The following is a 25,826-nucleotide window of genomic DNA, read 5'->3' as shown; positions in this document are numbered from 1 at the left end:
GTTTCATATATGCTCTATCAAAGCAGTAGTCGAAGAGTGTTACATTTCTGAGCGCATCATCTTAGCACCATGGTTTCCTATCTTTCTTTGGTGTTTGTGGGAGTATTTGCTACCGTTTTTGGTGTGTTTACATTCTTCGTTTACCTTTTCACACCACCTCGCAACTTTCCCAAGGATATCCCAACCATTCCATTCTACTATGGGCTGTTGCCTCTTTTCAAGGATGTCGATCAATCTGAGCTATATCGGGAATATCTCAAGGAGCCTCTAGCGCGATATGGTGCAGTGAAGCTGTTCTTTGGTGGACAGTGGAACATCCTGGTGACGAAGCCTTCCTATGTAGCAGAGGTTTTCAAGCAAGAGGACACCTACGCAAAGTCTGGAAACCAAGTCAAGATCCCACACAGCGTACTTGCGGAGTACACAGGCGAAAACATCATCAGCGCCCATGGCGAGAAATGGAAGCTTTACCAACGCGTCATCAAGCCCGCTCTGCAAGCTGATCAGGACTCTGAGAACATGTGGAAAAACTCCAGGATTCTCAAAGACATGTTTCTGAGCGAGTCCAAAAATACCAGAGGCAACGGAGTTCCAGTCTACGCCTTACTTCACCGGTATGCGCTTGCCAACCTCGGAGAGGTCCTTTATGGTTCCAGCTTCGAAACATTGCAGCATGCAAGTGCTTCTCTTCACACACTGCAAACGAAGATCAAGCCCATAATATTCCACCCAATCTTCTTAAACTTTCCTTTCCTTGACCACCTGCCATTGAAGATACGGAAGCTTGGTCGTGCTCTTAGCAGGCAGTTTCGCAGCACACTCCGCAGCGCAATTATTAAGGGCCACACCCAGCATGTTTGCAACGAGAACGACAACAGGAATGTCGCTTGCAGGCTGCTTGGTTCTCATCGTGAAGGCATACTCAGCGATAAGGATCTTGACGACAACTTGGTCAGCACCTTTCTCGCCGGGCACGAAAACCCCCAGCTAGCTCTCATGTCGCTCATGTACCTTCTGGGCAAGCATACCCACATTCAAGACGCTGTTCGCAAAGAAATAGCCGCTCTCTACCCAAACAATGCGCCTGCAGACTACGAGCCTGAGTACTCCGACGTCCACGACCTCCCACTACTCACATCGGTGCTTTACGAATCTCTACGCATGTTCCCGCCCATTTCACAGCTTATCAACCGCCGCACCACGGCGCCCGTCGTTTTGGGCAACGCGGTTCCCATTCCTGCTGGCGTATACATGGGATACAACGCATACTCTACAAACCGAGACACGGAGTTCTGGGGCACTGATGCAGATGACTTCAAGCCTGAGCGTTGGGGTACTACGAATGAGGACATCAATAAGTTGCATCGCCGCGCCAACTCTAAGAGTGCCTTCATTAGCTTTCACGGTGGGAGGAGAGCGTGTTTGGGTCAGAAGTTTGCTATGCAGCAGTTGAGAATTACACTGGTGCAGTTGGTGAGGGATGTTAGGTGGAAGTTGGACGAGAATTGGGATGGGAGAATGACACCTGCGGGACCGTTGTACCCGCGGGGGTTGAAGCTGAAGTTTGAGAGTGTGCATCGGGAATCAGAGAAGGCGTGAAATGGGTTTGCATAGCGCTTGGAGTTTATTCAGGGAATTCAAATTATATGGTACATCCAAATACGATGGTAGTTCATTGTCATCTGTTTCTACTTGAAATGTGCTGTTCGTTTGCTCTAGTTACTCCCTTGTCAAGCAGACTTTCTTGAGCTATCAGTCTACAAGCAGCCTACAAACATATAGGGATTGCACCTTGCCAACACGACATGCAAAAAAACTAACTCGCACTTACTAATGTGGCAACGAAATCCGAATATAGCAAAAAAACAGGCAAACACGACAAAACCAATTGGGTTGCATTCGGCCCACTATGAATCCTTGCCAGCATTTCAGATCAGGACGCCGATTACTGTGGAGTTCGGCGGCAAACGTACGCAAGTACCCAAGAGAAAAGTGAGAATCAAAGTAAGCAAATGCAATTTCGGCATAACATCATGGAATTGTATGATCTCCAACCAAAGTGGCCGCCTAACGTCAGGCGTTCCATTGGCGCACGTGACTTGCTTACGATCTATTCTCCCGAGACTGTTTACTCATTCGATGATACGAGTAGGAAGAAGCAAAAGGGTAGTGAGATTTATGTTAATATGCTTTGGAATGCTAGAAAGCTAGGGCAAGGAGGAGGAGTCGGACAACACGTTTCTATGACAGTTGCTGGGAAAGTTAGCAGTGTCGGCGCTCGTACACCAGCGAGATTGGTTTAGAATGCAAAGATCATGTAGAAGATAGCACTGAAAGTCTGCATGGCGCTGCTGTCGGTCAACTTTCCGAGTGGCAGAGAAGATGCCAATCCGAAGCATCTGCAAATGTCTGCTGCTGACACCCGCATACCCCCTTTACCTAGAGCCAGACAGAAAGACTAGATGAACCAGTAGCATACGGAAGACCAGACCGAGTTTGGAGGTGCTGTAGGTGTATATCTATTGACTCCTCACTACAAATCAATCTCAGGAGTCGGACTTTACGCGACGCGATAAGCCGCAAGTTCTTTTTTTTTCGTGCTAATGAACAAGGCCAAAAGTAAAGAAAAGCAGTTGCCGAGCATTCAAGCCCCCGCTAAGATTGTGCATGGTGGCTTGTTGAACCTTCTCAGCTGCTGGCCACTGGCATGTCCGTATCGAAGCACTATTGCGCTTGTTTTCTGCAGACTGACGACTTATCTGGGCCACTGGATTTGACCACGACATAGTGCAGCTTTCTGAGTCGATAAGAATCTCATCTTGTGACGTTTAATAACCGCTTATCCCAGTCGTATCATCTCTTATGCACATGCATGCGCCATGATGCCTGGCCAGGCGGGCCCATGTCGCTATGTTTGGTATCTGTGCCAGGGCAGTGTGCTAGTATTTGGGTTACATGGTCGATATGATGGCACATGCTGAACCACGGCCAAGAATATGGTTGTGTATGTAACATGACATTGTGATCTTGTGGAGTTGTATGCGAGGCGCAGTATGGGTGCATGTTTATCGGTGATCCTTCCAGTCGGGGTGGGGTTAAGAAAGTTCAGCCTCACGTCGACCCCAGCCCCTCGGGTCGCCCGTGTCTGACGCTAGTAGTAAGACAATACACCTGTTTTGTTAGCTCTGCGGTATCATACCCGCATGTCATCAATTCAGGACAAAGCTCCACCAGAACCCCATGCCGAGATGGTAAACGGCACCACCGTGCTCAGCCAGCCACCCCTTCACAGTGCACAATGCCAAGTAAACGTGAAAGAGAGTCCCATCCTTTCAGACGAACACAATGCAGCCGGAGATTTCGAGTATGAAGGGACACGCACGTAACTAGCTTGTGCAACCGCCAACACCAACAAGCAGCAGTGATTGTCCAACGTCTAGTAGCAGACCGTTGCCATGATTTTTGGGGCTGAAATGGCGGGTCGCTTAGCGATGCAGCCAAAGATCCCTTTGGTCATAGGGCGGCTCAACGCAGCCGAGACGAAAATACTCGCTTTGGACAAGGTTACGGTTCCTAGCGAAGGAACCTGAAAGCGGGGCTATGCCAAAGGCCCACCTGAAGCACAACAAATGGCGCCCAGAATAGGGCGTCGAGGTTGGCAGTGCGGCGTAGCGCAAAATGAACGTGTAGGCTATTCCCAGTATGGGGGGCTATGCTGGGCATTTTGGCCAGACATATTACTGTCCTGGTATGCTCCCATCTAGAACTGCATATCTCTGATACTATCAGAGACATTACCACTGTTGTATTTTCTTTCACCATGCGCTCGCCAATCGAGTTCGAAAAGTCGCACCACTATGACCAGTGCCGTGACAGCGTTGAAAGCGACAGATCCTCTTCGCGCCACAGTGTTGACGAGGAGGCTCAACAATCGTTCGCAGATGATGTGCCCCTAGCACCCTGTCCTCCACCCGCACAGCCCTACTCTGCGTTCTCACTTAATCGAAGACGGTTTATCCTGGCTGTTGTCACAGCGGCCGGCTTCTTTGGACCACTTTGCGGAGCAGTCTATCTGCCCTCACTCAGACTCTTTCAGAAGATCTTCAACGCTTCTGAAGCCGTGATCAATGGAACAGTCTCGATATACATGGTTGTATTTGCCATTGCAGTAAGTATCCCAAGGCAGTCTCCCTAACACGTGCTAACCTCAACTAGCCTCTCTTTGGTGCGGCAGCTTCCGATGTTGGTGGCAGAAAGACGGTATACATGGTCGGTCTCGGAAGCTTTCTTATCGCCAACACGTTACTCGCTACACTCCCAGCTTACATCTGGCTACTATACATTCTCCGTATCTTTCAAGCGTTTGGATCATGCATCGTCTTCTCCGTTGGAGCTGGTACCGTGGCCGACATTACTGAGCCTGCAAGCCGTGCGTCCGCTTTGGCTTGGTTCCTCATGGGACCTCAGCTTGGACCGATCCTGGGGCCTCTGATTGGTGGTCAATTTGCGACGGAGTCGCGGTGGAGATGGGTGTTTGCCTTCCTCTCGATGACAAGCTTCCCGGTATACCTCGCCATCGTCTTCTGCATGCCAGAAACCCTACGCTCTCTAGTTGGAAATGGCGCCAGCATTGCCAAACAACCCTGGATATCGATGCCAAAGCTGTGGACCAAGCCTTGTACCGACATGAATGTTCCCAAAGTTCCCCGACCTTCGTTCCGCAAGTTCATGCGTCTCTTGAAGTACCCACCGCACCTGATTGTCTGCTTCAATGGGGCATTTCAGTTTGCTGGTCTGTATGGCATGTACATTTCCTTTCCTACCATCTGGCAAGAAGGCTATAACTGGACGACTGCCGAGGTTGGTTATGCTTTCCTCTGTCCCGGTATCGCCATGTTCCTCGCTTCCATTGTTGTTGGGCGGCTTTCGGATTACATGCGGAAGAAGGCCATAGCCAACAGCCCAGATGGAAAAGTAGCACCCGAACGACGAATTGCAATCCAGATTCCAGGATTCCTCTGTGCGGCTGCTGGAAAATTAATGTTTGGTTGGTTTACGCTTAACCATCTACACCCAGCGTTAGGCCTCTGTGGCTCAGCGCTCGCAGCGGTTGGCGTCTCTATAGTTTTTGTAACGAGCACCTCTTTCCAGACGGAATGTGATCCTACTCAAACTGCCAGCTTGGTGGCACTGGGAGGCTTTCTCCGCAACGTAGCCGCAGCAATTTGCGCAGCCATCATGGGCAGCATTCTAGATGGAATGGGGTGGGGATGGGCGTTTACTGGTCTGGGTATCATGGACCTGCTTTGCGTCCCCGGAGTTATTCTGATTCTGACTCGTGGGGCGAAGTTTCGCGAGGAATTGAAGCGAGGATAGCATTAAGCTGTGATGTTTGCTGCGCGCTCAGGGGGCTTGAGCAAAAGTAGATTTTCTGCATAGCGAGGTGTTACTGGGCCTTTGATCTATTGATTTTACAATATTATAATGAACGATGATGGAACGGAAGCCTGGTCGATATGTATGACCAAAAGAATTGATTTGCATCATGGTGACGCCACATGTCCCCGCTTGGTCGCTCCATACACATTAATGATATTGCTGACAATAACTTCATTCAAACCGGCACTTAGGGGCAACTCTGAAATGTCGTAAGAACCAGTATTGATGTGTCATGAGTCGGAAAAGTTGGGTGACTACGCTTTTCGTGAGGGGAGAACCTCGGGAACCGCCGAACCCACTGGAAAGGGCAAATTCCGCAGGCTTGATTAACACCAACACCAACACCAACAAGTCATTTGTCAGCAATGTTCGCCCTCCAATCCACGCTCCGTATATATAAAATCCAGCGCGCGCTAACAATAACATCACTCCAGCAACAGTACACCACCTCTTTCACAACTTCACCGTGGCGTTTCGAGCAAGTCTACGCAGCATGACCAACTTCCAGGTCAATATCGTCAGCGACACTGTGTGCCGTGAGTCTTTGTTGTATCCACGATAAAATCCGAGACTAACCATTCGCTCATAGCATGGTGCTATGTGGGCAAGAAGCGCCTTGAAAAAGGGATTGCAGCTTACAAGGAGAAACACCCCGACTCCAACGACACCTTCTCCACATCCTGGTTCCCCTTCTACCTCAACCCAGATGCCGGGAAGAGCATGAGCAAGAAGCAAGTGTATGAATCCAAATTCGGAAAAGAGCGCACAGCAATGATGCAAGAACGCCTATCGGAAATCGGCAAAGCGGAAGGCATCAACTTCAAGTACGGCGGTAACACGGGAAACACACGTGATTCGCATCGCCTCGTGCAGCTCGGGAAAACCAAGGGGCCTCAGGTCCAGACTCGTGTGATTGAAGAGCTTTTTTCCGCGTACTTTGAGAACGAGAAGGACATCACGACCCACGAAGTGCTTACTGAGGCGGGCGTCAAGGCTGGACTTGACGAGAAAGAGGTCAAGGATTGGCTGGAGTCTGGCAAAGGTGGACCAGAAGTTGACCGGGAGGTACAGCAAGCCAGGCAGCAGCATATCACTGGTGTGCCGAACTTTACGATCAACGACCAATATGAGATTGGAGGTGCGCAGGAGCCAGCTGCTTTTGTTCAACTTTTTGAGCGCCTGAAGAAGAAGGAAGGGAGTCTTTGATGACATTCAGGACTATGTTTATAGGTGAATACATGAAATGAAATGCAATTTGATTACTTCCTTTCTTTGTCAATGGGCTTACTATACAAGTGTTTGGCAAGAGGCATTGCCGAATTTACATCGCAATTAAGTCGTGTGACAATGTCATGGGTTGAGAGAGCGCTTGTTCCGAAGCCTACCGAGGGGACTTGTGCATTTTGACGGCAATGAAGTGGCGATTTTGAAGTAGTGGGTTATCTTCTGCTACTTTCCGGTTCTGCCGTGGTATCTTCCTTGCTCTTTGTATTTACTGAACACATGATGCCATGTATTCCGCACGCTCCGTCGGATGAGGATGGAGCAATGTCTTGGGTTTCTCGGGTGTTTTTTTTGTGGATATACATGTTTAAATTTGCCAATGCAGCCTCCTCAGAATATTTGAAAATTGGTCCAATCTGCGCCTCAGGGGCAACTATTATATTCATTCCCAGAAATAACCAGATGTCGACCTTCCCATCGCACGTTAGTAGTTCACCGTACCCAGTTCTTAGCGTAATGCGGGTAACAGGTAACCGAACCTATCGCAGCCGCCACTAATCTGAAGCACTAGCACGGAGATCCTTCCTCCGTGCCCAAAACGGCTTCCCCGCATGGTATCACCTCAGGAGCCACGCTTGGACGGCTACTACCAACTGCCTATGCAGCATAGTGGATGGAACGGGATTTTACCCAGTTACTATTCGGAAAATCTTTCTCCGCACATGATGTCAGTAGTGTATTGATATGGGATTAGCCGCTGGCCCAACGGTCGGGGGTGCGGTTGCACTACAGCCGATGTGGGTTTGTCGAGGAGGAGTGGTATAAAAGGTTCGGGTCAAGGTGCTTTAAGGTGCTTGTTTAAGCTCGTCTTCTTGTTTCTTGTACCCGGGGGCTTTCAACATGAAGGCTTCTTTGCAGCTGCTTTTGGCCTCACTGGCTGCGGGGTCGGTGCTACCAAAGAATGAGCAGAGTTCTCATGAGTCTGCAATCGCAGATGACGATTTTGTTTATGTTGAGGGGACGAGGTTGTACAATAAAGACGGGCTTTACTATCTTACCGGTATGCTGACTATCTTTCTTTTTTCTTGGCCAAGATGAATGTTCTAATATGCATCTAGGAATGAACTACTGGGCATGCATGAATCTTGCTGCAAGTGATTCTGCAGGTGGCAACTACTCCCGCCTCGTGACAGAACTGGATCAGATGGCCGATCATGGAGTCAACCATCTGCGCATCATGGCGGGCTCAGAAGGTGCGCCGACACCGCAGCCTTTCCGGATGAGCCCAGCTCTACAAGAGGCACCTGGCGAGTATAACGAAGATGTTTTCAAAGGTCTCGACATTTGCCTTGCTGAGATGTCGAAGCGCGGAATGCGTGCTACCATGACACTCAACAATCAGTGGCAATGGAGCGGCGGCTTTGCCCAGTATGTGTCATGGGCAACTAACAACACCAAAATCCCGTACCCTCCAAGCTGGAACCTGACAGCACCGCCTCAGCGCGAGGTACCCGGCACAGGATGGGGAAATTACACTGAGCAAGGCGTGGATGCAGCATCATACAACGAATTTATTGCCTATGCCAATCTGATCTACAACAACACACAAGCAGAGCAGTGGTACAAGGACCATATCAAAACAGTCATGAGCCGGCGCAACACCATCACCGGACTACTTTACACCGAAGACCCGGCAATCATGACATGGCAGCTTGCCAACGAGCCCCAGCCCTCCGACATACTAGGATACACAGGCCCATACAACCTTTTCAGCGTACCGAATCCCAACGACCTGCTATTTCCCTGGGTGGACCGCATATCCCGATATATCCACTCCATATCACCTCGTCAACTCATCAGCGTAGGCCTCGAATCCAAGCAAGGCGAGTACTACTTCAAGCGCGTGCACGACTTCCCGACAGTATCCTACGCCACTACGCACTGCTGGGTGCAAAACTGGGGTGTGTACGACATGTACGGGGCAAGCGACGCAAACCTAGCCACCTCGCAGCAGTTTGCACGTGACTTTATGAAGAACTCGAGTCGCTGGGCGCTGGATATCGGCAAGCCTGTCTTCCTTGAGGAGTTTGGCATGGCGCGCGATAACTGGGTTAACAAGAACAAAGAGTACCCGTATTTGAGCAGTGCGCCGACGACGCACAAGGATGCGTATTTTACGACGATTATTGGGACCGTCATGGATGAGTTTAGGAATGGGGGTGCGTACGTGGGGACGTGTCCGTGGGCGTATGGCGGTGTTTATCGTCCGGAGACGCAGCAGGCGAATGAGTTTGGCATGGTGTGGGCGGGTGATCCGCCGCATGAAAGCCCAGGTTGGTATGATCTGTATGATGATGATCATGCCATGGATATTGTGAAGGCTCAGCACGAGATGATTGCGCAGTGGATTGCTGAGAATGGGAATGGGACCAGTCACTAGCATGGGTAGTGGTAGTTGCAAACTTAATGTCATGACTGTATTGTACAAGGCCCTATATATTCTTACAAGAAGCGTGCAGGATTGCTCTTCTTGAGCACCAGCGGATGCCGGTGGACACTGGGCATCAGGCCTAGGCCGACTGCTCTCCGTATCGCTTTTGCAATCTTTCTTTGGTTTTTTGGTCGTAGCCCGGTGTCCCTCGAGTGCTTTATGCGGCCCATCTCGGTCATGTACTCGGACATGATGGTGAAGTTCTGCTCGTCCAATTGTTAGATGTCGGCAGCCTTGATTCCGCCCAAATCACCAACGCACCTTGTACTCCAAGACGGGATTGACACCAAGGACGTCGAAAGCGTCCTCCTGTGGCCTCTTGCGGCCCTGCTTCCACTTCTTCTGCTCGGTTCCGCTTAGGTCATGTGGCGCATACACATCGCCAGGTTGCCACTTGCGGTATATCTGGCGCTGGTACTGGGAAAGGCGTTCTGACTCGGCCAATTCACGATTTGGGCTTGAGGCTGCGCGATCGAGGCCTACATTGCGGGCAAAGCGTAGAGCGGGAGACTCTCCCGGGCGCGAATTGGCTGTGTTGTTGGTTGAGGAGATGTTGGCGGGGTGACGGGCGGCTGCGCTCTGGCCGAGAATACTCATGAGGTCGTCTGGGCGGCGTATGTTAGAGAGAATATAGTGACGATGGTGATGGTGAAGGAATTGAGGGCGCACCTTGCTTCTGCTGGCCCGACGAAAAGCAGCGTATGCCCGTCCTCGCTACCGCCAGCATTGGACGTAATGATATTCGCATCACAGACATGTTGGTGGGTGCTCCTGCCGTCACCGTGTCGCTGTCGCTGTTGTCGTCGTGACTTTTCGACATGCGGCCCTCGTCGGCGGTCGGAGGTTTGCTTTCTTAGCGTTCTATGATTTCACCACACCATAGACTCGCCGCCGCCATCATCCCCTCGCCCCCCACCTGCTCTGCGCGCTCACCATCGCAACCTCTTTTTCGTGTATATAAATATTTTGCCCGTGTCCTCTGCTGGCCTCATGGAGCTTTTACCCGCCTAATCGCCACCATGCCCTCTCAATTGACCCGCGTCGTCTTCCGCAATCTCATCGCAAACGAGCCTCTGTTATATCGAGGATGTCGCCATCGCCCTCTTCGCCCCCGTACAGCCACCCAGCATCCCTCCCGATCGATATCCTATACACAACGGCGCTCCTTCTTCGGCAATCTCTTCAAACAACAGAGGAAGCTGAAGCCTGCCGAGCTGCCCGCTGGCCTCGAGAAGTTGACTGAGGTGGCATTCGCAAAAGAGAATGCCATTCGTCCGCCCAAACCCGCCGAAGTCGCCCAAGCGATCCGTGACTTTTTCTCCTTGTATAAAGGAAAATTTGAGGACTTCCATGTGGCGAGCGCCCACTACGCGCTGCAGTATCTGAAGGAAACACCACAGGACGATGGGCAGCCCTGGCTCACTATGAAAGACATGCAGGCGATTCTTGATCAGCTTCTGGAAAAGCGACCGAATGCGATTAGCAAGTGGCATCTTCCATTTGGTCAGATGCTCATTGATGAGCTTGCAAAATCCACTCAAGGCGACCAAGACAAGAATGGCAACGCAAGCCGGAAAGACCTCGATATCCCATTCGACATGTACATTAAGCTTTCCCAAGTTCGCCTGTTATCCCTATTTGGCGCGCCTACCAAGGCGAGACAGGTTGCGGCCAGCGCCTTCATCTACGATTCCAATGCCCCTGCTCCTGTACGACTAGCTTCTCTCTATGCATGGCAGACCGTACTTGAAAGCATCCTTGGTGAAAATGACGCAGGCGGAATAACAAAGACTGTAGATATGCTACAAGACCTGTCGATTCCCTTGACCCGCCCATTACAACGCATGCTAGTCTCACATTATGCAGAGAAAGGCGATCTTGAAAAGACCAAATCATGGTACTCCCGACCTGTCTTTTCCGAACTTGGTGATCCTGCGACCCCCTCGGGGAAGACAAGCTCTGCACTGCTGAGAGTTTGTGCCTCAAAAGGTGATCTGACTTTTGGTCAGCAGGTCGTAGCTACCTTGCTCAAAGATGCCATGTCTACCAAAGAAGCTTGGGACGCTGTCTTTCTATGGTCGGTAGCTATCGGCAAAGGGCCCGATGAGATCAACCGTATGATTGATGTGTTAATCCGTCGCAACGATCAGGCACGCCGCAAAGACCCAAGTATTCCTGTTATCCGCCCAGACGTCGAAACCATCAACACGTTGGTCGAACACTGCATGTCAAAGTCGGACCCTTACCTAGCTGAACGTTACATCGTTCTTGGTGAGAATCGTGGCATCATTCCCGATGAAACGACCTACACCATGCAGATAGCATATCGAATCTCTGTGGGAGACCTCGACGGAGCTAGGGCAGCCTACTTCAACCTTCAGGGCTGCTTTTCAGGTGCTGAACGCAGTGTTGCAGCCATCAATCAGCTGATACAGGCCCTCTGTGTATCAAACCAAAACCACTTTGACGAGTTGATGGCCATGGTAGACGACCTACACGAGCGCAAGGCCCACTTCGCCCCCGAAACTGTCGCGGCCGTGACCCTCCTGCATCTCCGGAGGGGCGAGATCCCAGATGCGATGGACCTACTGCAGGTACATGCACACCAGTATGCACCGGCTCAGCGGAAGATTATCCGAAATGCGCTTTCGGTCTTTATACTGGATGGCGAAACCAGCACAGCAGATGCTTGGGACGGCTATCAGATCCTGCGTAATGTCTTTGCTGAAACGCCCCGCGAAGACCGGATACCTATCATGAACAACTTCTTTGCTAGGAATCGTTCCGACATGGCTTGCCACGTCTTCTTCCACATGCGCAATCACATCAGCCCAACCCACACGGCAACCAAAGAAGTCTATGTAGCCGCCTTCACCGGCTTCGCTCGTTGCGCGGATGCCGAGTCACTAGAATTGGCAAACAACCAGCTGAAGCTAGATCTCCACGTGGACATGGACACTAAGCTGCGCAACTCCCTAATGCTCGCCTATGCCGCGACAGGAGAGAACCGCAAGGCGCTGCGGTACTGGAGGGATATTTGTGAATCAAAAGAAGGTCCTTCGTACGAGAGCATCCTCATCGCCTTTCGAGCGTGTGAGGGAATGCATCTCGGGTCCGAGCACGCCAGGTCCATTTGGACGCGCTTGAAAGAGCAGGATATCGACATTGACAAGGCCATTTGGACCGCCTACATGAGCGCCATTGCACGGAATCACAACCATGATGAGGCCCTGGCGCTTATAGAGACGGTTGAGGAGGAGTATGGTTTCAAGCTGGATTTGCAAATGTATGTCTGCGCTCAATGTTTTCCCACATCAATTGCCAGAAATACTAACAATCTCACAGTCTAGGTAGCTGGTTCAACTGCACTGCCAACAATGAGAAGCAAACGCGCGTCGAGGCATGGATCAAGAAGCGATATCCACAAATCTGGGACGAACTAGAAGCTTTGGGCCACTGGGTCACCATGGACGGGTTCGGTTATCGACAGTACAACCTTAACCGCGATCTCGACCCATAAAGCACTTTTGTAAAAAGGGAGTGAGAAGATCATGTACAAATCAAAAGCCATATCTGCGATTAATAATGTTGATGTTGACGAAGATATGATTGTGTATAGTATTGCATTATATTACTAATGACTAGTAGTAGCATTATGTACCTATATGTCACCCGTACTTGTGTCTTTGTAATCATCCGTGATTATCGTGATTAAACCAACTTTTCTCGCCAACACAGTAGAATCTCACCAGAGACAAGGAAGATTTCAAAAGATATAGCAGGTGGGAATCATGAGAGAGAAAGGAGAAAAAGAAAACATACCAGCCCTTCCCTTAAAAAAAAAGAAAGCCTTTAATCCCGATTGATAACCCTCAGACTTCTCCGTGGGTTCAGCAGCACACCTCGTGCACCCCAAAACGTCGGCTCATGCACATCCAAAAGCCCGTCAATAACGCTCCCCTCGCTGTTTCGTCGTGCCCACTCAGCCCCAGGGCCCGCATAGGCCGTGCCATCACCGCTATTCCTTCTCGCAATGTCAAAAGAGCCAGCGGCCACTCCTCCATTGCTGCTTCCACCCGCAGTGCCAGTGTTACGCTCGGAGCTGAGTTTGCCAGACGACGACGTATACGTGCCGTGTTTCTCTGCCGTGGCGTTTGCGCGTGTCTGCATGACGGCAGCATGCTTCTTCCAGATTTGGACTTGGCGGCGGTAGATCCAGGCGCAAAAGGCAAAGTAGGCGGCTACGACGAAGAAGACGCCTGCGATGACGCCGGCAATGATGGCACCAATGTTCGGACCGTCGCGGGATGACGAAGATGGGTTTCCGTTGATTACGTTGGTGATGGTTGCGCCGTCGGGACCTGTTACTGTGTAGGTTTGCGGCTTGCCTGTTGCGAGGGGGCCTTGGGTGGCTGTTTGATAGGGTGCAGTGAGTGTTGCACCGCCAGTGGGACCACCTCCGATCACCTGTTGTACTGGCTCAGGAACGGCGTAGCCATAGGATCCCTCGATTCCAGCATCGACGCCAAAACCTCGCTGGTTGATTTGCTGGGAAAGCGGATTACCCGTGCTGCCCTTGTCGTCCTTATTGTACCTTTGTAGCGCATTCTTTGCTGTCACGGCAGTGAACTGGTTGCTCCAGCTAAGACTGCTCATGTTGAAGACGTAGATGCCGGGCGTATCACATCCGAGGTTTGTGTTGTAACCTCCAAGAACAATCATTTGTCCATCCCACGCATGACACAAATGTCCGGCACGTGGTGGGGGGATACTCGCCTTTTCAGTACCCTGATCGACTTCAATCCAGGTAAACGACGGAACAGATAGGATCCACATGTCGTTTCGCTGCGTCTGGTTGCCGGGTGGTGTTAGGTCCTGGCCAGCAAACATGTAGATATTGTAAGACGAGCCGCTAAAAGCCAACATTAGCACATAGCCCAAGGTGCGATAGTCGGCGTATACTGTCGAGAAAAGAACTCACTCTGCTGCAGCCGCAACAACGGTACAGGGGTTGACGCGGTACTCTGGTGTATTTCCCGAAGTGGTTTGCTTGTACCATGTCGATGTCGCGATATCGTAGACATCGATGGTGTTCATTTGAGTCTACCACATTGTCAGAATCTCGAGTAAGTATATTGTTGTACGATTGAACTTACAAAGGTAGCATTGTCGCCACCGGTAACACCAATCAGCAAACCTTCCTTGCCAAAACCAGGAACATAGACAAGGGCACTATCAGCGCGCTCGGGGAAGGATGATGTGTTTTGCAGTCCACCGTAAGTGACGTTGCGGAACACGCCGTCAGATCCAGCAGTCTTGCCGTCACCCAAAGATTCGACATTACTATTACTGTATCCAGGGAATGTGAATTCCAACAGACTCTTCAAGTAAACCCTTGCGACCTGATTACTCCATCCCTCAGTGGTGAGAAAGTCCAGGTGGCCAGCAAAATAGAATCCCCTGCCTAATGTGCTGACGGTGAGACCAGCACCTTCGGCAACGCGCTGCACCGATTGTCCAGCATCCTCTGATTTATCACCGGCTGATGTCTTTGGGTCTGGATGTTCGATCCACTGCTGGCTTCCAATATTGTATTCCCACACTGAGTTGTTTCCTGCCTGGACTATAGGGCTATCGGAAAATTGGCCGCCATAGAGCCACAGCGAATCGAAAGATGACCAAAGTTGACCAAGCGATACAGCAGGTGGTCCGTTGGGCTTTGGAAGGCCTGTGAGAGCAGGCGAACTGATCTGCCAGGACTCGGTAAGGTCGAGGGTGAGGAAATCGTTATCTGTTGAGAGTTAGTATTGAACCCATAGAGATAGTAGGGTATGAATAGAACTAAGCGAACATACTCCACGTGTTTTCCGTTTGTTGAGCCTCAGTGGTCCTGCGGAAACCATACATGTACAGGGTGCCATTGACAATGGCACTCTGGCCACTCCATCGCCTACACGCATCAGTAGGACTATCTTCTCGCTTCATCAGCGATGAATGTTGGATGCTGGCTTCAATCATGTTTGCGGGGACAGCGCCAGCTCTTACACCAATATGCTTGAGTGGGTTGAACTGCATGATTGGTAGCATCAGGGCTAACAAAAGGCTCAATAGTCCTAGTCGGTAGACTCTCGCGGGCATGACTGATTGTGTTGTGGTGGCCGTCATGGAAGACATGGAGTCGTTGGTCTCGTCTTCATCGTACACTGATTCCCACTCGTCCTCATCGTCGTCCGAGTTTTGTCCTCTTTGATCAAAAACATCGTTCTGACTTCTAAACCGCAAAACCTTGACGGGCCGTAACCTCTTCAAAGCCTCACCATGTGCGCGCACCGGACTCCGCTCCTCGTGTATTTTCTGCTCATCCACTAGGCCAACCTCTGTAAAGACGGACATTCGACAACCGTCTGGTTGAGGGGCTGGTCGTGGCCGTACTCGCTCCATGGTTATGAATTTGTGTGGAAGCGAGAAGACAGTGCAGACTCGGAATGAACAGTCGATATAGCGAAAACGGTAACCAGACAATAGATGTTCCAGAGAGTACGAGTCGAGCTACTAGGCGGTAGCTAAAAAATCGGGGGTCGTGTCGTGTGAGGCAAGTGGGAGCGGGTAAATGTTTCAAAAAATGACGTCTTTAGTTCAGGAACCAAGGTCCGCACCCTTGACCTTCCAAACGAGAGAGGAGAGGGACCAGCCGTTGGAGTGATCGTCCCGGGACGGTGAGTGGTTGAGGGGGGCGTGGCAAGCGACCTTGAAGGAAGGAAGCGAACGCTGATTTGTCTAGAGCGGGTGTCGTCAAGCAGCGGTAATGACGATGTGCAAGCGAGAGTAGTAGTAGCAGGGCGAGGCGAAGGTGACACGCAACACGGGCGGGGATAAGTAGCGAGCGGCAGATTACAACAGTTATGAAGGATCAAAGGCAGCAGCAGGGCGATGCAGGGGAATGGAGAAGCACCGCCGGGTGTGGGGGAGTGAAGGCGGGCGGTGGCAGTAGTCGTGGTAGTGGTAGCACAGGTGGAACAAAGCCGGGCTCTTGTATACTAGCACAATGAGACCGACTCAGGCTGGCACCATGCTCGCAACGAGAGGCCGCTGCCACGGCTGACTGGCCGACGACGAGGGCACGTCATGGAGGGGGCCGGGACAGGCAATGATCGATATAGAATGGCGAATGGCTTGCAACGGCCAAATCGGGCGTTTCAACGGCCAAGTCGGCGCCGCATTGGTCACGTCGGGCGAGGCTGGCAGTGCAACAGCGTGACATGTGCCAAGTCCCCCGTTGCTTGGTCCAGAGTACAGTAGACGAGAGCATTTCCTCCACAGTCTGTCCATTGCAGAGCTCGCCCTCAGTCCGCCAGATCCGTTGTGTTTTACAATACATGCGCATGCTCAACTCTTGCAGCCCTGCCCGTTCCCGATGCTTCCGCTTCCATACTACCAACAACTGCCAGATACACTTTGCCCGCACATCCATGCCTGCACCCTTACGCACACACACACACACACACACATGCTCACGCTCACGGCGATTCCAATAGCTTGTGCAGCCTGCAGCCAATAGCATCCAATAAACAAGCAAAACCTCCAAGTGGAGCTGCCGCTTCGTGACCCTTGAAAAAAAAAGGGTTCCATCTTTAAATCTATTTTTGCCACCACTAAGCCCACGACGGTCCTCCCTCGGCTGGCCATGGCCATGCTCTACTGCTACGCTGCTGTGCTAAGTCTGTAGATACTAGAGTGTTGTGTATTGCGCGTGATGCAAGTTACATGTGTGCAATCCCAAGGCGTCGTCCTTTTCTACTACTTTGTGCATGCCCAGCTGCGCCTTCAATCGGCGGCCTAACGTTACGCTTCGGGTGCCAAGGGCAAGGCGGCGTATTGGCTTCGTATACGGGATTACCATGTGCGCGAAGACGGCCCAAGCAGGCATCGCCGGATGCGGGAGGGCCCCCTCCCCCCTTCCCAAGGATAACCCCACTCATCCTCCTCCATGCTCCAGAGTACTACCCTACTACGCACACCAAAGTCGCTACTCGCTTTTGTTCAATACACCCCTTCCTCTACGCGGGTTGGTAGTGCTCCTCAAGCTCAGTGCCATGCTCTTCGCTTATGAAATCCATGACATCGTCAACCGTCCCTGGAAAGTCATCTGCGTCCACTTCTCGCCCACGCTCGCCAATCACCCCAATCAACTCATGTAGCGCTGCCTTGAGAGTTTCCGTAGGCCAAGGGTACCCTTGGTCTTTGCGCACATCTTCCCAGTCAATCTCTTCTTCATAATCGTCCCTGCGATCCTGGAGCTTGAAGATGAGATCGTACTTGTCGCCCCACAGCATCTGATCTACACCCGCACCCGACGACGCCTCAGACACGCCCTTTTCCTCCTTGCCCCATGAAGCCCCCGACCCAACCACCGATTCGTCTCTAGCTTCTGCTGAGCCTTGCTCACTGGCTTGTGCTTCATCACCGCCCTCTTCGTCTGCTTCATCCTGCTCCCTCTCTTGCTCATCTTCGGCTTCTTCTTCTTCTTCTTCTTCTTGCACTGGCTCTTCCTGCTCCTCTTGTACCTGTTCCTCCTGCTCCACTTGCACTTGCACTTCGTCGACTTTATCCTGTCGAATTCCATCTTCGTCTTCTTCACCATTCTCCCCTACACCACCCTTCTCTCTTTGACCTTCCTCAGCCTCGTCAACTTCCTCAATCTCGCTTTTACGCGATCGTTTCTTCTTCTTCTTCCTTTTCTCCTTCCTCTTTTTCTTAGAATGTGAATCGCTTAGCTCGCCACTGCTATGCTCTTCCTCTGCTTCCCTGTCTGCTGACTCATCCCTTGCCATGCTTAGTTCGTCAACTTTCCCAGGCTTATCGGCTTCCGTCGCTTCACTCTTCTGTGTTTGTCCACGTTTCTTCTTCTCCGGTCGTGGCAAAACAGCTAGCCCATTGTCCAGACCCAGGTTCTCTTCCGGTTCCTGGTCTTGAGATTCGTCAGATGGTTCCTCGGGCTGACGACGCTTTTTGCTCGCTGTAACGTTTGTCGCAGGTTCGGGTCCATCTTCGGTCTCCTTCTCGGAGTTTTCTCTCTCCACATCTGAGTCCTCTATAGTGTCTTGAGACTTGTATTCGTTATTATCCACTGTGTCCTGCTTTTTCCTCCGCTTGCCTTTCTTCTTTGTGGGCGCATCATGCAATGCTGCCGTTGATGCTCTGGGCTTGTACTCTATCTCAATCTGCGGTGGATTGTCACGCTTCATCAATTGAGTCCATTTGACTGAGGCCTGAATGCGGCTGCGGGAGTTACCCATTTCGCGAGCAACTTGAGGCCAGCTAATATGTCTGTTGGTGTACGTGTCTAGTGACGGCCTTCCTGTCTTGGCGCGGTGATCTTCGTCTCTTTGCGCAACCGTCGTCACAGCACGGATAAGAAGTTTTTCTTCGTCTTCAGTCCAGCGAGAAGTCTTTCGTTGTTCGCCGTACTGTAAGTAGTCGCGCCATCGGTTCACGCAGTCGTGCATCGAACGGTCGCCCATGGTAATCGAGATGAGCTTCCATTGGTTTGGATGCGCAGCCTGGAGATTTCGCAACTGCTGGTCCTCCTCTTCTGTCCATGCACCACTCTTGAATTGGTGATATAATTGACGGATATGCCTCCTCAGTCTGTCATGTGACCGAGTCATGCCAATATTCTTGATTTCATCCCAGAATTCCGTGCTCTCTCGCTCATCCTCGCGGTCCTGAGGTGTCCAATCACTCTTGTTCCGATTAACACCCGGATCACGGTGAAACCTGGGATCATACTGGTTCCATTGGATAATTTCAACAAGCTCAGAGATGTCCAACCCCTTTCGCTGTTGAAAATCTAGGATGGCTCGGCGAATCAGCTCCTCTTCGTCCTCGGTAAAGTCGCCACTCGTTCGCAGATCCGGAGGATGGCCAAGGTCACGAGAGGCATTAAGCGCCCTTTCAGCAGACGAAAGTTCACTGATACTGCTGCCATTGTTTCTGCGAATCTTCATCACACCTGGGCCATCTAAGCTTTCCTTCTTCTGCGCTTTCTTCCGCCCTTTCTTCTCCTTCTTCTTCTCTTTCTCCGCCCCCTTTTCCTTGCTTCTCTTCTTTTGTGTCTTTTCATTTCCCTCCTTTTCTGACGGAGCATATGGAGGGTCCTCATCATCAGTAGATATGGGATCTTGCATCAAGATGTCATCGTCTTGTTGGTTGTTGAGTAATGCACTCGGCAGTTGGCCGGGTTTGCGCACCGAGGCATACCAGTCATAGACATCGCCATTACTTGCTGTCTTCTTTTTCTTTTCACTATGCTTCTTGCGAGTCGAAGCTACTTGCACCTGGTCGCCTTCCTCTCTATCTCCAGACTGCACAAATCCATTATTCGCAAATGGCAAAAGAGCTTCATGAGCCCCGTTAGTAAGCTCTGTTTCATCATCTGGGATATCATAAATGTCCTTGACCTTTGCAATAGGCGTATGCGGCTTCTTCACTCGCTTCAATTTCGTCTTTTTGGTTTGCTGCATATCGACATCGTCATTGGGGCTTGTTTCTAGAAGGTCTTGGAGGGTAGTTGCCGACTTGGGTGTACCAATCTTCCGCCTTTTAGCTGGTGCAGGTGTCGCATCTACAGCTCCTGGTGATCCTCCATCTGTATCCCTGGTGCGTGGACGTTTGCGCTGAGGAGTCGGGTGCGAAGGCGAGATTGGGTCTTCTGTGCCTGTGTTTGTGTCTGCGAGTTGGTCCACAGTCTCGCCGAAAGCAGCTTCCTGAGCAATCTCATCTCTCTTCGATTGCCTGTTCTTCTTGTACGTGCGCTTGGTCTTGGTGACACTGGAAGGCACTGTGTAGCTGGATTTCGGCGGCGAAGCGGGTGCGTGGACAGGAATAGCGACAACCTGAGAATCAGGCACGTCAATTGTAGGCAATGCTTGTGATGTACTCGGAATCATCTGAAGGTTTCCCGACACTGGGCCGGTGATCTCTTCGGCTTCTGGCTGGGTCGCTGGAAAAGGAAATGGCGAGGACGCTGGAATTGCGGGTGGGCTGGCAGCATTCCGCGTGTTCGCAGATAAAGTCTCGGAGGTTTTCTGCGTCGCCTTCGATTTGTTCTTCTTGCGCTTTTTCGGCGCAGATGCGGGCTTGTCGTGAGCGGCGTCGGACTGCGGAAGCTGTTGAGTGGGATCATACGTGGGGTCGACGCGCGCGCCCTCGTCCATGAGCTGCTGAGATGCGGCTACGTCATCCATGTTTGGGCCTATACATTGAGTGCATTAGGCGCGTGTTTGTTAAAAAAAATTACACCAAGCTGAGAAGACATAGTCTCTTCACGCGTAAGATTCGTGTACTCACTAGCAAAGCGGGACTTGGGCTCCGGGCTGCTAGGGGAAGGTCCGGCACCAGCGTTGACATCGCGGCTTGAGGTAGGGACAGGTTGTGAGGAAGAAACACCCATCCTTCGCCGCAAGTCGTTGAAAATAGCATATCCAGGCCCAGTCGTGACCATCGGAGCCATGGGTATATTTCCAAAAGTTGCGGCTTTGCGATATTATGTTCAACTTTGGCAAAGCGCGTCGGGAGACTTTTTGGGCGTTCCTGGCTAGCACGCATGGGGCTAGCCGGCTCATGCTTCACCAATCACTACTCTAATCCTGGCTATGTACAAGTCATCGATACCTTCTATACCCTGTTCACCCTCCCTTTCCCATTAACTGAATGCGATCCAAGTCCAAACCCCAACCCCTTCTAACATCAGCACCAGTATACCAATGCCCACCCCATCCCCCACATGCTTACTTGTCTGCTCCTCTGCATCTCCCTCCATTCCTATCTTACCAGAACTCATAAAAATCCATATTAACACTGCTGTGATACAACCAAGCAAACAAATCGCGAGTGCCATCAGAATGCGAAATGTGCATGGTGTATGCAGGAATTCGATTGTTGTGATCGTCGGTGGTGGGAGTCGGCTTGAGTCTCTCATATATGGATATGTCTGCACAACGGAGTTTGATGCTGCGATCCGCCTCGCCCAGTGAACCCACATGAATCTTTCTTGTCCTATATGTGGCTTTCTCAGTAGTTTGATCAAGCCTTCTTCTGTCAGCGGATGTTGGGTGTCTTCAGAGATGCAGATCCCATCCCCTGCTGCTAGCAACCCTTCTGTAGTCGTCTGAGTCTGAGTACCACTCCATACATTGGTTTGACTGAGGCGTACGGCACATAGCCTGTGAGCGCTGAATGTACGAAGGAAGCAAGATCCAGCTAGTTTACGGTGGCCAGCTTGGAGGTCTTCTGCAAAACGCTTGTCGTCGAATGCTAATACCTCTCCAATCCGCATTCGTGTCTTCTCGGGATAGCTGCAATCATGGAGTGAAGATACGTTTGGCACGTCGAAGCGAACCATTTTTCTCCTCTTTCCATCATCACTGTCTTTCATCCAGCCATGTTTTCGCAAGCTTAGCCAGATCATACTTTCAGCACTAGCGCTCCCAGACTGAAAATCACTTCCCTTCAATCCCTGTGATTTTATTTTCCTTTCATGCCCGCTTCTTTGCAAAAGCTTCTCCTCACTGGCAACAAAGCCAAGCATACGGTTGCCTTTGCAGTCACCAAACGTTGTCTGGTCTTCTCGATTGACATTAGCATTAATATCATTTAGCTTTGCGGACTCTTCCATCCCCCGATTGTTGACACTAGGATAAGAACAGCTCCGTTGAGTATGTGGCTTGAATTTCCTATGCTCCTTCTTAGTCGTCAAGGGATACTGTGTCTCAGAAAAACGAGATGGTATATAAACAAGGCGATCGCTATTGGCCGACAGTAGAGATGACAACGTTGTGCGGCTACTCGGGCAGGACGACGACTGTGGGGATTCGGAAGTAGTAGCTGATTGCAGGTATGTGAATCCATGTGGAGCCACTGGTGGGAGATCGAGATTTCGTGACTCAAGTGCATGCATGGTTGCCATGTGGGCATTGATGGTTGAGTCGGCCATCATACTCTCGGACGCAGTTCGTCTATGATAGTTTTGAGATGTCGGACTTAGTGACAACAGAGCACGAGAGTTCTCTTCATCTCTTGAAGTGAGACATAAACAAGATTTCTCCTTGTTTCCGTTTGAGGATACGCAGTCGAAATAGTTGCTCTTAATTGAATACCCTGGACTGTCGATACCCGGACTATGCTGCACTAGCCGTACAGTATCCTTATTTAGACGCAGCAGAGATATCCTTCTTGCTCTTTTTGGACCTCTCTCCTCGTTTTCAAAGGAACCCGATACGTACTCAACGTTCGTTTGATCATCGTCGATACCAGATATGCTGTGAATGGAAGCTTTTACAGGTCTTGACAGCAAGGCCATTGAATTTCTTTTCCTGCTTTTTCTTTGCTGTATCCAGTCCGTTTGGTCGACTGTAAATGTTTGCATCATGCTTCTGACGTTGTCTTCCCAATCTTGGTCGGATGAATTGTCGGGGGTGACATCAGTCCCAAGTACCAATTCTTGGCTCACAATGTCGCTCATATCAAGGCGTATAGAGTCTCGCCTGGCAAAAAAGGGGCCAATCACTTGTGGTGATGATGCTGGACCAGAAGAGAGTCTCGTTGATGGATATTTGTATGAAATTGCCTGAATCACGTTTGGGTAACTGGGTGACACCACTGGAACCATTGAATCGTATTTGAAGCTTGAGTGGTGCAAAGACGATGGCCTAGCAACTGGAAATTGCGCAATTATTGTTTCCATACTTTTGCAACTAAACGCGTAGGTCAACCAGGGCTTTCAATTCCAACGCACAGAAACCTTGTTTAGGAAATCCCTTCCAGTTGATCATCACTCGGCGACCTGTGCAAAACGTGGTGATGAGACGGGTGGTGAAAGAAGGAGATAAGCATTGACGCAGAACAAAGCAAGAGTCGAGGTACATTGGCGTATCGCGGTAGTGGGTGCTTTGCAGAGATCGGTAGGAAGTGTATACATAGAACAAAGGAAAGTCGCGCGAGCATACGAATATGAACTAAGTTACGGTTGCGGTTGCGGCTGCGTTATATTTACCTCCATTGTTGAGTTCAGCACGTGCATCGAGCACACCAGAGGTAGAATAGAATGATTGGAAACGGCGGTAGTGGATAATAATAGTTTATTGGAGATACACGTAGAGAAGAATTCATCTAGAAACCCCCTTGCTCTATAGCTATGTCTTGCGGCGAATCTAAAAACGCCATTGCAATGCCACCAACGTGTTGATATCAACAAAACATGACCGTAATCGGAAAACAAAATGTCCGTCGTAGAAAATTGATGAAAGAGTATATGAGAGTTTTATTCGACGTCTCGGTCGAACATCTTCGTCATTGCTTTCTGTGCCAGCTCTACGCCGGCAAATGTAGCTGCGTTTGCAGGTACTGCTCGTGCCATGGCAGGTCCGATACCAGGGAAGAAAGCCTTGAGACCACCACTTGCGTGGATGCCTTTGATAGTTCCGCTGATTGTTGGTCGGCCTTCTGCACTCTGCAGGCGGGACTTGATGGTGTCGACTGGGAACACTGGAATCCACATGGCAATACCTGCAGCACCACCAGCGACCATCACGGCACCCATGCTCAATGAGCCAGGCTGCCCTGTGACTGGGTCCTTTGGTGTGAGGTTGCGCTTAACAATTTCGTATGTCGCGAAATACAAAGCTGAGCCTGGTCCATCACGCGCCAGTGTCATGGCAGAACCACGGTAGACTGAGCGGATACCACCCTCCTTGTAGAGTTGTCGCACAACATCGAGGCCGCCAGAGTACTTGGGCTTCTCACCAGGTGCCAGCTGTTTTTGACCTTGGATCTGTAGAAGCACTTTCACGCGCTCAAAGGGTGCGGTAATAATTGTCATGGGGATTGCGCTGAAGAAACCGGCGGCAGAGACCTGGGCGACGCTGTAATGGTTGTTCTCAACCTTTGAGACACTTGATACAAGCTGCTTGCCGAGGTCGTAGCCCCAAAATGAGACGGCAACTGTTCAGCGTCAGCTTTGTTGTTCCAAAAACCATCCTTTGACCAGCTGGCTTTCTAATACTTACACATTGGTGTAACACCGACAAGAGGCGCAGAAACACCCGCATATAGGCCCCTAGCCACACCTTCCTTTGCTATTGTCTTCCTTACGACGTCCATAGCTCCGCTGTACACGCCCTTCTCCGCTGTTTGCATGCGCACCTTGACCAGGTCGAAGGGATGTCCCACGATGACGGCGCAAACACCACCCACGCCTCCAGCTATCAGCGCTCGCAGCGACTGAAGCGAAGACTTGGTCGCCACTTTAGCATCTTCTTTGAGCTCCGCTGTAGAGGGTAGCTTCTCGATAACGGCGTCTGCGGTGCTTGACATGTTGGTGGGAGGCTTTGGTGGGGCGTTGTCAAATAGTCCGAGTAACGATTGCGCTTGTTAGAGGTGGCTTGAAGACGGAAAGAAGATGGCTCAAGCAAACTGTGAGCTATGCGATCGCTCCCACAGCAATTTTGAGGAAGAGAAATATGTGTAGTGAGGGAGAAAACGGAATTAATTTCAGCATGTGAGCACTTCCAACACTACGTCGGAGCTGGGCCTACGTCGGTCCAGGGCTCGGCTGGCTATTTGGCGAGCCGAGGCAGATCGCGGCTGAACACCCGCAACCCACCTCGTGAGCATGGAGCATCATCCACGTGAGTCGAAGGCGCTACCAGTACTGTGTAAGGCTTTTTTTTGTTTAAAACCCCTACATTAATGGATATTGAGGCGTCAAAAAAGCTACCCCGCCCACACGGACGTCGTCATCATCGCAGATATTGCTTCGGGCCAACGGGTGACGGCATGAGATATTCTGCATATGCACAAAAGAAATCTACGCGTGATTTCTCGCCCTGCTAGGCCTACTCTGACAACCTACACATAGAGGCTCTGCTGAGCGTCTCATACTAGCCTGCTGACCGTTTCAAACTCGGTGGCATGTGAAAGTTTCGTCACTAGCAGTACTACAACTGTACTCAACTAGATGTTAAAGGTGCTAGGCAGTTCTTAGTCCGTTTCTTGGTCCCCGACCATTCACTTAGCGCGATTAGCCAGTTTCTTCGTCTTCTTTATTTCACATTCCAGTGTTAATTAGGATTATGCGGTACTGTCATTCATTTATCAACCCTCCTCACCCTTGTGCATATCTACATTTACTATCCACACCGAGCTAGCATGGTCATTGAATTCACATAATAGTCGGACATGGGTTGAATAATCTCAGCATCACCCTGCATTCTTTGCTTGTTATGAACAAGGGGTATGGTAAGTACCGGAATAGGAAGATTCCTGTTGCAACTCGACGGTTCAAAAAAATTTGACGCAGAATGGGACATTGCAACAGAAAGTAACTAACTTCCAGAACCACCAATTTCAAGCTGACCCTACATACGAACCCCCGCACTTGCAGCTCTCTACGGACTTGTTAGCCCCACCACAGAGTTCCACATTTCTTATCCACAATGTGGAAAACGTTGATTCTCGAACTGCCGAAACTCATGTTGATGGTGCTTTGCTGTAGTATATAAATTATAAAGTGTTAGATTTCTTCATCGATTGACACAATCACGCAGGCACTTTGGCGGAGTGGTTAACGCGCTGGCCTGCTAGTCCTCTGTATTGAGGGAAGTTAGCCAGTTCC

At 50.7% G+C, this 25,826-nt stretch overlaps 10 protein-coding genes across 10 annotated transcripts; 5 read left to right on the top strand and 5 right to left on the bottom strand.

Moving 5' to 3' along the window:
- The first annotated feature begins 38 nt into the window (after positions 1-38).
- PSV08DRAFT_213838 (cytochrome P450) lies at positions 39-1,754 on the top strand. Its single transcript, XM_014222911.2, has one exon. It carries the CDS (start codon positions 70-72, stop codon positions 1,597-1,599), a length of 1,530 nt encoding a protein of 509 aa, XP_014078386.1. The 5' UTR covers positions 39-69; the 3' UTR covers positions 1,600-1,754.
- A 2,014-nt stretch (positions 1,755-3,768) lies between these two features.
- Positions 3,769-5,505, top strand: PSV08DRAFT_193108 (major facilitator superfamily domain-containing protein). Its single transcript, XM_014222910.2, has 2 exons — positions 3,769-4,168; positions 4,216-5,505. Exons 1-2 carry the CDS (start codon positions 3,821-3,823, stop codon positions 5,374-5,376), a joined length of 1,509 nt encoding a protein of 502 aa, XP_014078385.1. The 5' UTR covers positions 3,769-3,820; the 3' UTR covers positions 5,377-5,505.
- A 279-nt stretch (positions 5,506-5,784) lies between these two features.
- On the top strand, positions 5,785-6,691 carry PSV08DRAFT_2497 (thioredoxin-like protein). The gene is made up of 3 exons (XM_014222909.2): positions 5,785-5,806; positions 5,874-5,975; positions 6,029-6,691. The coding sequence occupies exons 2-3, from the start codon at positions 5,933-5,935 to the stop codon at positions 6,643-6,645; spliced, it is 660 nt and encodes a 219-aa protein (XP_014078384.1). The 5' UTR covers positions 5,785-5,806; positions 5,874-5,932; the 3' UTR covers positions 6,646-6,691.
- An 860-nt stretch (positions 6,692-7,551) lies between these two features.
- Positions 7,552-9,103, top strand: PSV08DRAFT_376276 (glycoside hydrolase family 5 protein; the record flags this gene model as incomplete). Its single annotated transcript, XM_014222908.2, has 2 exons — positions 7,552-7,723; positions 7,782-9,103. The coding sequence occupies exons 1-2, from the start codon at positions 7,564-7,566 to the stop codon at positions 9,101-9,103; spliced, it is 1,482 nt and encodes a 493-aa protein (XP_014078383.2). The 5' UTR covers positions 7,552-7,563.
- Positions 9,104-9,140: 37 nt separating this feature from the next.
- On the bottom strand, positions 9,141-9,960 carry PSV08DRAFT_257373 (mitochondrial 37S ribosomal protein bS18m). Its single transcript, XM_014222907.2, has 3 exons — positions 9,824-9,960; positions 9,416-9,759; positions 9,141-9,357 (listed from the first exon to the last, which is right to left on the bottom strand). The coding sequence occupies exons 1-3, from the start codon at positions 9,909-9,911 to the stop codon at positions 9,166-9,168; spliced, it is 624 nt and encodes a 207-aa protein (XP_014078382.1). The 5' UTR covers positions 9,912-9,960; the 3' UTR covers positions 9,141-9,165.
- A 213-nt stretch (positions 9,961-10,173) lies between these two features.
- Positions 10,174-12,674, top strand: PSV08DRAFT_242708 (uncharacterized protein; the record flags this gene model as incomplete). Its single annotated transcript, XM_014222906.2, has 2 exons — positions 10,174-12,440; positions 12,500-12,674. 2 exons carry the CDS (start codon positions 10,174-10,176, stop codon positions 12,672-12,674), a joined length of 2,442 nt encoding a protein of 813 aa, XP_014078381.1.
- An 87-nt stretch (positions 12,675-12,761) lies between these two features.
- Positions 12,762-15,653, bottom strand: PSV08DRAFT_358103 (uncharacterized protein). The gene is made up of 4 exons (XM_014222905.2): positions 15,010-15,653; positions 14,311-14,945; positions 14,136-14,257; positions 12,762-14,066 (listed from the first exon to the last, which is right to left on the bottom strand). Exons 1-4 carry the CDS (start codon positions 15,593-15,595, stop codon positions 13,007-13,009), a joined length of 2,403 nt encoding a protein of 800 aa, XP_014078380.1. The 5' UTR covers positions 15,596-15,653; the 3' UTR covers positions 12,762-13,006.
- A 1,229-nt stretch (positions 15,654-16,882) lies between these two features.
- PSV08DRAFT_213817 (uncharacterized protein) lies at positions 16,883-20,707 on the bottom strand. Its single transcript, XM_014222904.1, has 2 exons — positions 20,504-20,707; positions 16,883-20,408 (listed from the first exon to the last, which is right to left on the bottom strand). Exons 1-2 carry the CDS (start codon positions 20,664-20,666, stop codon positions 17,212-17,214), a joined length of 3,360 nt encoding a protein of 1,119 aa, XP_014078379.1. The 5' UTR covers positions 20,667-20,707; the 3' UTR covers positions 16,883-17,211.
- Positions 20,708-20,858: 151 nt separating this feature from the next.
- On the bottom strand, positions 20,859-22,676 carry PSV08DRAFT_367366 (uncharacterized protein; the record flags this gene model as incomplete). The annotated part of the gene is made up of 1 exon (XM_014222903.1): positions 20,859-22,676. The coding sequence occupies one exon, from the start codon at positions 22,674-22,676 to the stop codon at positions 20,859-20,861; it is 1,818 nt and encodes a 605-aa protein (XP_014078378.1).
- Positions 22,677-23,275: 599 nt separating this feature from the next.
- On the bottom strand, positions 23,276-24,730 carry PSV08DRAFT_257323 (mitochondrial carrier domain-containing protein). The gene is made up of 2 exons (XM_014222902.1): positions 24,220-24,730; positions 23,276-24,154 (listed from the first exon to the last, which is right to left on the bottom strand). Exons 1-2 carry the CDS (start codon positions 24,524-24,526, stop codon positions 23,475-23,477), a joined length of 987 nt encoding a protein of 328 aa, XP_014078377.1. The 5' UTR covers positions 24,527-24,730; the 3' UTR covers positions 23,276-23,474.
- Between the last annotated feature and the right edge of the window lie 1,096 nt (positions 24,731-25,826).

The sequence above is a fragment of the Bipolaris maydis genome, assembly GCF_028858645.1.
Source record: "Bipolaris maydis strain C4 unplaced genomic scaffold PSV08scaffold_1, whole genome shotgun sequence".
Lineage (NCBI taxonomy): Eukaryota > Fungi > Ascomycota > Dothideomycetes > Pleosporales > Pleosporaceae > Bipolaris > Bipolaris maydis.
This window is presented reverse-complemented; position numbering and strand designations above follow the sequence as displayed.